Below are 13,516 nucleotides of genomic sequence, written 5' to 3'. Positions count from 1 at the left end.
GTGTGACTGATTGGAATGTGGATCTATTGCTATTAAGCTTGGCGACGACAACAACAACAACAACAACAAAGGCATTCTTGATTTTTAGCCTTTTGAACCAGAATCTTACTAGGTGGGGCAAGCTGGCTCTCTGTGTATTCCAGGCTAACCTCAAATTTAAAATATTTTGTTTTAGCTTCTCACATGTTAGGGTTGCGGGTGTATTTCACCATACCCAGGTTAAAATTATTTCTTTCTCTCTTTTTTTTTTTTTTTTCAGTCTATGGATTGAACCCAAGGCCTTGCATACATGGGGCAAGAACTCAGTCACTGTACTCCCAGACTGCATTTTGAAATATTTTAAGTTAAATTTCTGAAAGTTTATTAGCCAGAATAGTTCAGAACGGAGTAAGATTTCCATAAATAAGTTTGTCAGGTTTATTCATTAAATTCTAAATTCATTACTTTACAACTCCAAATCAAACTAAAGTGATTTTTGTTCTATTCTGTGCAGTATAAATGTGTGTACAGGAAATAATGCTAACCTCAGTTTTAAATTAGGTAAAGCCCGCACGGGAAAGCTGTGATTCATCTTACTTGACAACATATAGCATTTCCAATTGCTGTCTCTCCCTAATCAAAACCTGTGCTCACAACAGCAGCTGCCTCCATATCTTGTCTTCACAAGTCAGTCTGGCAACTAGTTATTCCAGTAGGAAGGATCAGGCTTCCAGAACACACTTGCTATAGAATTGAAAATAATTTCATAAGCCAATTTTAGAATCCTAAAATCCACCGTTGTGCATAGCCTGTGTACTCAGATGAAGTATCTTGGAGAAACAGATTATATGGTCTAAGTTTCTTATCTAATAGTAAGTTAATATTCTGAGGTTTCATGCCTGCCATTGTATGCAGCTGATTAATATTAAATAGAATATTTAATTTGATATTCTCATTTTACTTCATTTTTATAGCACTAGTGTGACTTGATTTGATTTGGTTTGCTATGAACAAATTGATACGAACAGTTATTCTGGAATATGCTTTATAATTTATGTTTCCAAAGGCATTCTCCTACTTAAGTACTTGAAGGAACATATTATTTCAGTATCAGTAAACTTTATACTGTTTGAAAAGTGCATATTCAATTCTCAATGGTCACAAAAGTTTTAAGGATTTCTTTTCTTCTGTATATATATCATCCTGGAGGAATAAAATAATAAGTGCAACCTAGCTCAAACTAACACATCTATTTAATCATGGGTTTGAACGAGTTCACTCTCTGCATGTTCTGCAAAGAAAACCAGGAACAATACAATAAAACATCGTGTATTCCATACAAGTTTGAATAACCAATTATTAAAAACTTCACCATCTGCTCTCATTGAAGCCCTAAGATGAGGCATTTCCCCACGTCACAAACCGTGACAGTCAGAATGTAACAGAATGAGAAACTCTAGCATCATTGCTCCTTTCTTCCTTGCTGTCATGGTTTTTAATGAAAACTTGCGTATGCAGACAAAGGAAAGGGGGAGGCTATACCGTCCCCACCTCCCTCCTAATTGAGCGCTTCTATCCAGTAATAGCTTTTTTGCTGCCCTCGGCAGCTTGACTTTGCCTCATTTGGCCGAGCACCGCTATTATTCTAAGAGGCAGCCAGTGAAGTGCCCCAACCCATCTGTTTGCTTTTTCATGGGCTGGTGCCTTCCTTGATGTTGACAGCTGTCTTAATATTCCCGGGCCACCTGCCACACAGTAAATACTCTGCTCGAAGAAAGATTCGGTAGTTTTTTCCTCTGGTAGAGTTCCCTCAACAACAGAAAAGCTCAGCATTTCCAACCTCCTCATGCCTCCTCCCTTAAATGCTTCATGGATCGGCATTTCCAGTCGGGTCACACACTTTTGAGCCATACGGTACATTCGCTTTGGGAATGGCAATACACTCTCATGTGGCAAACTTGACACTTCCTCATATATATGGGCGACTGTATTAGTCTTTTTGTAGAAGTGATGTAGTCACCAGAGGCAGAGAATCTAGCAGTAAGGCACTTCCTCCTGTGAGCTTTCCAGAATACCCCTCCCCCACATACACCTACAAAACAAGTTCCCTTCTCTTCTGGACACAACTACTTTCCCATCAAAGTGGTTCCTTGAGAGAGGGCATACTGTCTTAATCTTTACACAGGAGTGTGGGGCTGACACATCTTGGGCACTTAAAAGACAAATTTAGTGTTGTGGCATCTGTAGTTTTCAAAGTTTTGGGGGAACCTCTATTGATTAAGAATTTCATACACACATATAATGTGTTTTCACCAAGTCCAGCCCCCATTGCTTCCCTTCCAACCCTTTTCCTCGTCCATAATGGTGATTCTCTTTTGTGAGGCTCTCTTTAAAGAAAAAAAAAAAAAATCCTGACGCTAAAAACGAAATTTATATTAAATGATTTGGAACATAATAGGACTCGAATTAGTAACTCTAAAAGATCCACTGCAAACTTAGCAAATTCTATAAAAGCAATGTATTTTTTCCTATTTCCTACTTGGCATATGTCTACATATTAAAAATTCATAGTGTATCCTTTGAAAACCTTTCATACGGAAATATTTTTAATGTCATTGTACGTACAAAACAATCGAACAGTCTTTCCACCGTTTCACTTGGTGTTATTTATTATTTATAGAAAAGGCATGAAAACAAGCATCATTACGTCCTGACACGCACATAGAGAGCTCAAATTTCTGGTGTAGGTCTAATAAGAAGTCTGAAAATTTCAATTTGACACAGTTTACATTGAATAGAAAAACAGTAGAGTGCGTTATGGAACATATTTTACTACTCTGACAGAATTGGTGTCAATTAGAAACAGTTCTGTGTCTTGCAGTGTTGTCGGCTGGTATCTGGGATACGTAACACATGTCATTTTCCAGCTGCACACTTCATAGCCTCTTTCACCTTCACCATCTACATACTTGAAATCTTGGAAGCCATGTGTCTATTCATGTCTCAACAGAACCTGTGGTCTTGCGTCTTGGGTGTAAACCTGGACGAGTTGCGCAATGAACAAGGTGGAATTTAAGCAAAAACTGAACTACCCTCCGAAGAGGAGCAGCTTAAAACTACATAGATAGTTTCCCAAGAAGATCAAAGCCACTGGAGTCTCCATTCACCAGACCTCAGTGTGAGCCAAAGAACTCTAGAACCTACGAACTCCAGACATAGGATAGAGGAAGAGTCCTGTGGTCCCAATCCACTTAGCTTTAAAGAAGAAATTACATTGACAGTCGTCTAAGAACACGTGACCATCCAGTCACTGCGCACACTGGAAAAGGCTGCACCAGTGAGGTGTCTTCAAACGTGAACTTCGGCAGGGCGGTGGTGGCGCACACCTTTAATCCCAGCAAATGGGAGGCAGAGGCAGGTGGATTTCTGAGTTCAAGGCCAGCCTGGTCTACAAAGTGAGTCCAGGACAGCCAGGGCTATACTGAGAAACCCTGTCTAGAAAAAAACAAAACAAAAAACAAAACAAAAAACCCGTGAACTTCATCAGCTTTATGGAAAGAATGATCCTGCCTCAGCCACTTACCAAATGTCTGGATGAAAACTGAATTTGAAATGAAGTGAAGTGGAGTGGATAAAATTAGTATCTCTGAGATGTTTCCAACTGAAATCTGAAAGCACTTTCACAGATTTCGTAACAAAATCCTAGAATCTAGGATTCAAGAACCTGCTATTGTATGTCAAGACTGTAAGGGTACAGGAAATCTAAAAATCTAAGTATTGGAAAAGCAAACATTTGATACCAAGAACTTTCCATGCCGTGAGCCTAATACTTCTGTATATACCTCAGAGACCAGTTGTAAAGAAACATTAATATGTGGACTACTATAGCATTTTCCTATCAGCTAATTGAGAGGAAATCGTATTATTGAAAATCAGAATTTGCCTCATAATTTTATTGACGCCCAGACACGTTTATCCCCAGACAGACTCCCTGCCTGGACCTTCTGTGCCAACACTGAGGTGTAGGACCACTTTTTGTCACAGGACATGTGGGGAAGGCAACTGCTAGTCAGCTAACATTGCTTTGGGGAGGCACATTATTCTCCAGGCCCTGTAGCTGCATGGAAGAATTTGCTTCAGATTTTTGCTTTTGAATCCTCTTTGGGCTTCCTGATTAGTAGATCTTTAATACGGATTCTCCTTCAAAATAATGTTAGCTTGGCCAGTTTTTTTATGCTGTCTAACTGTATCTGATCCTAATTTTTTTCTTACTCTCATACTCCTAGTTTCAGATCCACATGACAGATAAAAATGCCTCAAAGGGGTAGCTGTGGGTCCGCGGGAAGGCTACTTATCCGGCACTATGATTACTTGGGGCTGCCAGGTAGACGTGCGACCTCCTCACTACTCCAGCCAGCCACAGACAGCTATCACCCTATTTTCATGTGATTTGCTCACATAACATTTTTAGTTACTAAATGTCCCACTGTTATCTTGAACTTCATACCTCTGGTGTTTGACTTCAGACAAACTATAACAATATACCTGGGGCGAATATGGCCCTGTGTGATTTCTCTGTTAGCAGCTCCGCTGTATAAAGTCATTTTTATCATAACCAGATATTCGATTTTAAACTAATGTTAAGGGCCTTTGGAGTTCCAGAATACAGGAGCATCTACGCAACAACAAAATATTTGTTTCAGCATTTTTCTAGTTTGAGTCATACCTGAATCTAGTTTGAGTCATACATGGTTTTGTGATCAGGGACAGTTTTTTTGAAAAAGGATTCAGGGAGTGGCCCACAGGTGAAGGGTGAGCGCTAAAACACACCTGGGTTGGTTGCTCCACATCTGAGCCAGCTGAAGCAGAAACAAGGTGCTGACAGCGGGACAGATGGGACCTACCCTTGCCGGCTGAAACTGTCTTTAGAAAGGCTGTGCTCAGGTTCCAGGCTGCAGGGCACGCGGGTGCTGCTTCTTGCCAGGTGTTTCCCCAGACTTTAATTGATTACCCTGTTTTAAAACAGCCCTAACTCGGGAAAGGGAAGCAAAGCATTTACAGTTGACTGTTGGCCAAGCCAAGTGGGCTGCGGGCTGGGCTGGTTTGGGCGGGAAGCCGGAGCCTAGCATCCCCAGGCTGCTCCTCCCGGATCTGTACGCTGTGGCCGACAGGGCGGTCGCGGCCACTGGCTCCTCCCGGGGGCGGGCAGCTCCGGGCGCGGGCGGGAGGAGGAGCCGCACGGGGAGCGCTCGTGCCGGCCCGGCTGGAGGAGCCGCGCCGGCGGCCCGCGCCGACTCTCGTTGCGCTCAGCTAGCCAGGGCTGCGGCCACCCGCGCTCCGGCCAGCGGCTCGTCGGGGCCCGCGGACGGCGCGGCCGAGCCGGTGGGGAGATGTCCGGCGGCCGCAGGAGGGGCAGCGCCCCCTGGCACAGCTTCTCTCGGTTCTTCGCTCCGCGGAACCCTTCTCGGGACAAGGAAGAGGAAGAGGAGGAGAAGCCGGGGACCGGCCAGCCGGCGGGAGCGAGCCGGAGTGCAGCCAGGTGGGAGCCGCGGGGGCGCTGTGCGCGCCTTCCTCCTCCGCTCGGGTTTCCTCCGGTCCCGCCCTGGGTGGCTTAGATCTGGGGAAGTTCTTGCTCCCGGCCGGTGGCTTTCCCGCCGCCATCGGGGGCTCCCGGCTCTGTCCCCTCCACTCGGGGAGGCTCTGCAGCTGCCGAGGGAATCTCGCGCCCCTCCGCGTCGTGCTTTGCCATCTTAAGGTTTTCTCGAAGTGATACCTAAAAGAGTTGCGATCAGAGCTTTCTGAGACGACATCCAGAATCTGAAGTCTTCGCCAGATTTGTTTACAGTTTAAATGTTGCCGCCCTTCCTCCTTTCTCTCTGTCTCCCTCACTTGGGACATCTGACTGAAGCGCTCCGATTTGGGGAACTAGGGCCGGAGCTGAGAGCTGGCTCGGTTTAATGATTAGTATGTGCACTGTTGCACTCTTTCCATAATCTTTTCCCCTCTACTCCTGCTGCTTTAAAGATTGACATTTTAAAAATTCGTCTCATTAAAATGCCCGTTTTTAAAATTTCCTCATCAACTCTAAAGGAGAGGTGGTAATTCGCTTCTTTCTCCTTTTTTTTTTTTTTTTTGAGAAGTGAAGCCAACTTCACTTGCACCAGAAGAACCTGTAACCCATGTCCTTGGAAGGTTGCCCTCTAGAGAGCTATATTTACCTCAGACTAAAGACTTGCTGATGGACTTCAAAGAAAAATGGATCGGAAACAACTGACGCTTCTAGTTCCATTACTATTTAGGGTTTGTGATTTGTTGTGAGCCCTTCGTGCTCCTTGGTTTTCCTAACTGTGAATCATTCCCAGTGTAATCACCTGTTAGCATAATACGTCTTTCCAAGAAATGGCCAATTATAATTGACTGGTGATTCTACTAGGAAGTTTCAGATACTTTTGGCCTGGTTGTTGATGCTTTTAAGATTCGAAGTTTCCCTGTCCTTAATGGTAGTTCTGAAATCTGGGAGGTCTCCCCTGTCGTGGCTCTAACGTTGTCCCTAACAGTCCCCTATGATCTGAAAGCAGTAGACTCTGCACCCTCTGGAAACTTGAGAGTGGTGGAACTGAGTAAGCAGGCCAGCTCCTATCAGCATTGTCCTGAAATCCTGCCTATTCCCCTGGCCTATTTGCCCTTTTAAGGCAGGCACTCCTCCATTCTGAACTCTTTCTGCACCGGGCTGACTAATCCAGCAGCTAGATAGATCCTTTTCACCTACCCCTGTCTGTCTCTCCTCACCACTGATAGGTCCTGGCTATGGCTTTTCACGATGCGGTTTTAATTATGCTTATGCGAGCACTAATTTTGTTCTCATCTGTTTTAGAACTAGCCAGATGTTAAGGGGATTGCAGATAATCCCTCGTGTGTGTGTGTGTTTAGCTGTTTTATAGGAGCTTAAATCTTTCTTTTTCACAGATAGAAATAAACACAAAGCCCTTATTGAAAGTGTAAGGCAACAAATGGAACCACTCAGTAGGTCCCATCCTCCCAGTAATAGAACAATGTTGGTGGTGACAAGATTGGAAACAGACTTGGGATTTGTGCCCGTGATCCTGTTTCAAACTGAAAGGACACTTTGGTTGTTTCTTTTTGTGGCAGTAAAACCTTTTAATGGGAGCAGGGTTGATCTTTTGCAGTCGTGATGTGACTTTGCTTGCAATAGTGGGTAGCCAAGAAAAGGTCTCCCACATAAAAAACAGTAATTACAACCTGGAACATGTCCAGTGGTCCAAAATTTAGGAATTGATTTGGCACAACTTTCCACAAGCTCGAATGATCACAATCTGTATTTTACTGTAAAAATAAAAACAAAAGCATTTTTAAAGAGAGCTGTTCAAAATGACATTGCTACTTTTCACATGTACTGTGACCTGACCCTGATGTCCCGTGTGTGTGTGTGTGTGTGTATGTTTGTATGTATGTGTATGTATGTGTGTATGTGTGCATGTGTGTATGTATATATCTGTGTATGTATGTGTGTGTATATATGTATGTGTGAATATAGGTGTATGTATGTATATATATGTGTGTATGTGTGTATGTGTGTGTATGTGTGTGTGTATGTATGTGTGTGTGAATGTATGTGTGTGTATATGTGTGTGTGTGTGTATGTATGTGTGTGCATATGTGTGTGTGTATGTATGTGTGTGTGTGAATGTCTTGGGATGAAATGGATTTTCTCAGGCTTATGTTGCATAGGCTCCTTTCCTGCCTGAACTCATTGTGTTGGCTTACGAGTGCTTCATTACTGGGCTTACTCAAGCCCAAATACAAAACAGGATGCACACGGTCTTCAGAACAGAACCCCTAGCAACTTCTTAGGAACAGAATTAAAATGAAACATACGTATTAACGAGACTAATGAAAGTCAAATTCACGGCATCGCCCCCCTCCACAGATGTGTGCTGCCCATGAAAGTAAAAGGCAGGGGATGCTGGGATAAACACAGGGTCTGGAGAGGTTGCCAGGTCTCTACTCTAGTGAGCCCCACATTGATAGAGTTCTTGAATAGTCCCCCTGTTTGAAGCACGAGACAACCTTTGTTATTGCTGTGTGCTGTGTGTTGCTGGGGCTTCACTTGGTGTGAGCACATCATTTATTTATTGAGTTTGCTGCTGTTCTGTTCATACTACACCTTTAATGGCCAAGGAGGATGAAGAGTTCCTTTGTTGAGTATTTAAACTAACCTGTTAGCCAACCAGTTCTCGGAAGTGCTTATGGTGGCTGCATTGATTATTCAGAAATGAAAATTCTACGTAACGCAACTGAAAGCTGTCACAGGGAACTTTCCGAACTCCCAGAAGTCAATGTGTCTCATTTTGACAATCCTTACTGTAGTGTTCAGGCCTGTGGTCATTAAAAGAGATAGAGGAGTCCAGAGGGGGTGTCTGATGTCACAGGTGACTTTAAGAGACCCTCTGAGTTGTGGCCTGCAAGATTTTAAGGTCTATTAGGAGATGTGTGTTGGTATGGCCCACAGAGAGAGGCATGCAGAAAATTAGGTTAGAATTAAGTAATGTGGTCTCTGGAGAAAATGTTTGGCTCTTCACTGGGAGTTTTGGAATGTTTTTTAAAAACGGGTCTGTTAAATGGATATTGTTGGAATGCAGAACTCCGTAGGTGAACGCCTACCTTCTTATTTTACCTGCTTTGGGAAAATGATTGCACAAGCTTGTGGCCTTGCTGGGTCACACATGGTGAACCTGTTTATGGGTTCCACGCAATACCTGTAAGCCAGAAGGGAGCTAACACAATACGGCAAGAACATTTCTCAAGGACTGGTTGTGTCCCTATCTTGGGCAGAGAGCTTTGGCTTGAGGATAGCCACAGGGCGAAAGGGGTGCTACACTTCGAAGCCTCTTATGACTTTGAGGACACTGAGGCTGGGGCAGCTCTTAATGGCAGATTCTATTTGTATTTGGGGTGTAACAGTTCTTTAAACTGGACTCTTCCTGTCCATTGCGGGACTTTTGATGTCCACGATTCCACCTACTAGTTGCCAGTAACATGTCTGGTCATTTGGATAACTCAGAGTCCCGTCAGGCGGGCGGATGGGAAGGGCATGGGGCAATACGCCCAGTGGAGAAAGACCTGCGGTCAGAGAGGGAGGAAGAGTCAGGGGTAAGAATTGAACTTAGGTCTCTGACTGTTGCTCGGATTCATTAGACACCGTTTTCCCCTCTACCCTTCAAACCCATACTTTTTCCAACATAAGCTAAAAGCTGGGCATGCTGGATCGCTCCTGTTGTCCCGCCATTCCAGAAGCGGAGGCAGGAGGCCTGCTTCAAATTCAAGCCTGAATTCTGCAATGAGTTCCAGATTATTCTGGGCAGCAGGGTGGGAGACCCTGTCTCAAATGGAAGCAAAGAAACGAAATCCACATTTGAATAAAGAAGCTCTTTGTTTCAGAGTGGGGCCTGGAACCTAGTGTGTCAGGGATAGAAGAGGATATGACAGGTTCCCTAAACTTAAGGTCAGGAGCATGTCCATCTGTGCATCGTCTTTCCCAAACACGGATAGGTGGGTCTGTGCTTGTAGGGTGGAGCATTAAAGAGGTGATTAGTGATGTTCAGCCACGGATACTACTTTCCCTACTCCCCAAGTGGGCTTTGTGAGATGTAGGTTGGGCGGTGTGACCTGGCATCACAGCTGAGAGCGTGGAATGACAGAGGTCAGGAAGCTAATGGGCTGTAGAGCAGAAGATAAGATTGCCCTCCCCCCCCCCCAAAAAAAAAAAAAAAATGGAACTGATGTCTAACCTGAAAGCTATTAACCATAAATTAAGCTGAAAAGAATAAGGGTATGCTTATGCCATGCCAGCAATTCATACTAGAAGTCATAAAAATGCCTACCAAATTCTAGAAGCTCTCAGAGGNCCCCCCCCCCCCCCAAAAAAAAAAAAGCAATGGTTCTGATGTCTAACCTGAGAGCTATTGGCCTTTGGTTAAGCTGAAAAGAATAAGGGTATGCTTATGCCATGCCAGCAATTCATACTAGAAGTCATAAAAATGCCTACCAAATTCTAGAAGCTCTCAGAGGTGTGCACCGTACTGGTCTGCCAGGCTAGCTCAGATCATGGAACTTACACTTGGCAGCAGAGAGAATGGTAAGTCTGTTGGAGCGTTTCAAGACACGCTACCTTTTGTAAGTGAGAGATCTATTTTTGTGTGTGTGTGTGTGTGTGTGTGTTTCTTGGGTTCTCATGGGATGCCCGTGGGATTGCTCATTTGTGAATTCTTGTTGTGTGGTTCCTTGGGAAAGGGATTCAGTTGTGCAATCTTAACTCTGCTGGAATTGTAATCAGAACTCCTGGCTTTATTGAGCCAAGGATGGTTTTAGCATTTGTACTCATTAGTGGAAAATACATAGAGAGAGTCACGACAGTTTGCAAACTGGAAAATGCATTCCCTCCGCAAAGTTCTAATGAAATACGTGGACGCTCAGTTGTATTGGGATGCTACATAAAACAGTGGCGGCAGGAAAGCTATCGGTTGATATTAGCTCAACCCAGGGGCTCCAGTGAATAGAGAGAGAGGGCTAACGTGAGATGAAAGTTGAAGAAATTGTCGTCAGAGTGTGTTACCTCTACAAGCTGAGGTGATTGCTCTGTGTGTATGTTCTCCATATAATGCTGCATTGTGGACAGTATATAAAGAAGCCTGATTTAAAAACTGACCTCAGAGGCTCAGAACTTAGGATATGTATTTATATTTATATATGTTATATATATTGTATATATATATATTTTAGACAAACTCAATATAAACTAAGTATGTTTTTAGTGTAGGAGATTTGTTCAGATAATTTTCCGGTTTAGAAAATATCTATTACATGTATTTTATTTGTGTGTGTGTGTGTGTGTTCGTGGATACACAGGTATGAAAGTCAAAGGGCAGCTTACAGAAGTCTGTTCTTGTCTTTGACCCCGAGCTCCTTAGGTTTGAACTCAGGTTATCCACCTTGACAGCAAGTGCCTTCACCCGCTGAGCCATGTCACTGGCCCATATTTCTTCACCAATGTCATATGCTGAATAAAAATTTTAATCGGACCTCGCATCTCACAGTAACTTTTCCCTGGTCAGAAGAGTGTGGGAAATGCGGCCTTAACTGTAGCACGAGGTGAACAGCAGTGCTTTCTCTCCTTTCCTCCTCTTCTTCCTTGACTCTGCAGCCTCGACAAGAATTTATGCATAGGTGGAGCCAGCCCTGAGGAATCCGAGTTCCAGGTGGGCAGTGACCGGTTCACTGAGCAGTGGGACTCTGGGAGAGAATCCCTTGAAGGTTTGCAATTAGAGAGCTCTCATATCCAATGTTTACTGGGCAGGTGTTGCTAGCTAAGACGTGGAACAACTCGGCGAGGCCTTTCCCTCAGTGTTTAACTTCTAGAAGTTATTTCATGGAAGTGTCCCAAAACACAGAAACAGCTGTGTGCTTAGCCAACTAGGTTTTTCCTTTCTGGGCCTGGCAGATTAGTTATGACAAAATGAAACCAACCTTTTATGAGAGTTCTGTGCATGGGATTCTGAGGAGTTTCTTTTGTCCTAGAAAACTCCTCTGTGCAAAGTTGGCAGATGTTTCTTTACTCCATCTTGCACACACACAGGATTGAAGGCTTTCATAGGGTTCTTGGCTAATCAAAAGACTCATGGCACCAGTGGTAGAACCAGAAGTCGGGTGGCTCTTTTTAAATCCAAAGCCTACGTTATATAGCAGTATTCTTTGCTTAACTTGGGAAGACCTGCAAGAGAGGTGTGGCCTTGGAAAATGGTTTTGATGGAAGGAAAAGACAATGGCAGGCAGCCAGACATCTGCCCAGGTGCACTAGGTCAGTGTCTGCACAATTCACTTATAGTCTTCTGAGCTTGCAGAGGAAAGGAAATTATATCCTGTGCAATATGAATCTATGTTTAAATATATACACAAGTCTCCTTCAAATAAGAGATAAAAGTTAAAACTACAGGAAGACAGCATATCCTGTTTATGTGATAAACAAAACTCAAGTTAGAGAGGGATGAACAGAATCTACTCATGTACTCCCTGAGGGAGGGATTGACTGAGAATAGCCTTCATATACTCATACCTTTGAATACTTGGCCCCAACTGGTGGAAACTGTTTAGAAGGATCAGGAGGTGTGGCCTTGTACAGAGGTATGGCCAGGAGCCTTTCAAGAGCACGTAGCTTTCTCTACCTCCTGCTTGTCTATCAAGGTGGAAGCTCTCAGCTCTTCCTGCCACCATGTCTTTGCTCTGTGCTTGTGGACTTTAACCCCCTGAAAGTGTAAGCCCAATTAGATGGATTCTTTTGTAAATTGCCTTGGTCATGGATGCACATGTTCTGTCCCTGCAATTTAAAAGTTAAACTAAGGCAGGGGTGAATTGATATGCCACTTCCGAGGGAAACAGGAGTGTCTGATGATGTTAGAGACCCACCACATGTCCTGCAACTCCCCTGTAGGAATTCCATCATCCATATAAAGTCGGAAACAGGATAAAATTGCTTAGGAGAATTGTGTCGGTGTTCATGTTATTTTAATAGCAGAAGGACGAAGAGTGGATTGCTGTTAACCAGAAAGCTGCACATCTATCTGATGTTGTTACATTAATATCGCGTACCTGTTGGAAAGAATGTGTACCTTAAGGAGACATCTCCAAGGTATATTTGAAAAGAAGACAGCAGAGAAGGGGAGGAGATGAAGAGGTGTTGCTAGAGCCATGCTGCCCGTTCTCTGTGGATGGGGTGGAGCTGAGGGCTGGGGACCAGGGAGGCCTTCACGGTACACCTCTTCACACTTGAAACTTGTGTGGATTACCTGTTACAGAAAAAAAAAAAGATCGATTTGAGACCTAGTGAACATTTGTTGAAAGAAGAAGAAAACCTAAAACTTACTGATGCAATAATTTTTTCCCCAAGTAACAAAAATCCAAATTAAGGATGTCAGATAGTTGTAGAATGTATACTGCAGGACCATTTTCCTTGGACACTCTTTAAGGGTATAATTGAGACTTATGTATTATTAATCTATAATGGAAAGCCTGGTTGAATGAACAGATGGAACCACAAAACTCTTAAGTTGTCTGCCATCCACCTTGACCAGGCCCTGAGGTACAGTAAAAGGGATTTGGCTCTTACCTCCCAGGCTCCAGAGTTAGCCTGGTTGCCAAGCCTCTTCAGGCTACCAGGTGTGTATAAGATAAAGTGCTTTATAGATTAGCAGGAGTAATATTTTATTGGAAAAGTCATACACACAAAGGCATTGGCTCATTCCCCTGTGAGCCTCACTTTGTGGATCATACTATTTGAAAGCTTCCCGCCGATAAGAATAGAGTTTCCTCTGTGCCAGGCAGTTTCCTAGGGTCTGGGAATCCAGCCGTGAGCATGGTGTGACACAGTTTTCAACTCTTCCTTATTTAGCACCCTTCCTTCCTTCCTTCCTTCCTTCCTTCCTTCCTTCCTCCCTCCCTCCCTCCCTCCCTCCTTCCCTCCCTC

At 43.8% G+C, this 13,516-nt stretch overlaps 1 protein-coding gene across 1 annotated transcript in view; it reads left to right on the top strand.

Annotated features, from left to right (window-relative positions):
* Positions 1–5,221: 5,221 nt before the first annotated feature.
* Positions 5,222–13,516, top strand: part of Crybg3 (crystallin beta-gamma domain containing 3) — a 105,701-nt gene continuing 97,406 nt past the window's right edge. The window contains exon 1 of the mRNA XM_021184559.2: positions 5,222–5,518. Within this exon, the coding sequence (XP_021040218.1) occupies positions 5,370–5,518 (149 nt within the window). The 5' untranslated portion in view covers positions 5,222–5,369. The remainder of the gene's footprint in view (positions 5,519–13,516) is intronic.

This window comes from Mus caroli, chromosome 16, assembly GCF_900094665.2.
Source record: "Mus caroli chromosome 16, CAROLI_EIJ_v1.1, whole genome shotgun sequence".
Taxonomy (NCBI): Eukaryota; Metazoa; Chordata; class Mammalia; order Rodentia; family Muridae; genus Mus; species Mus caroli.
Note: the sequence above shows the minus strand (reverse complement) of the source record. Positions and strands in the feature narration are given on the sequence as shown.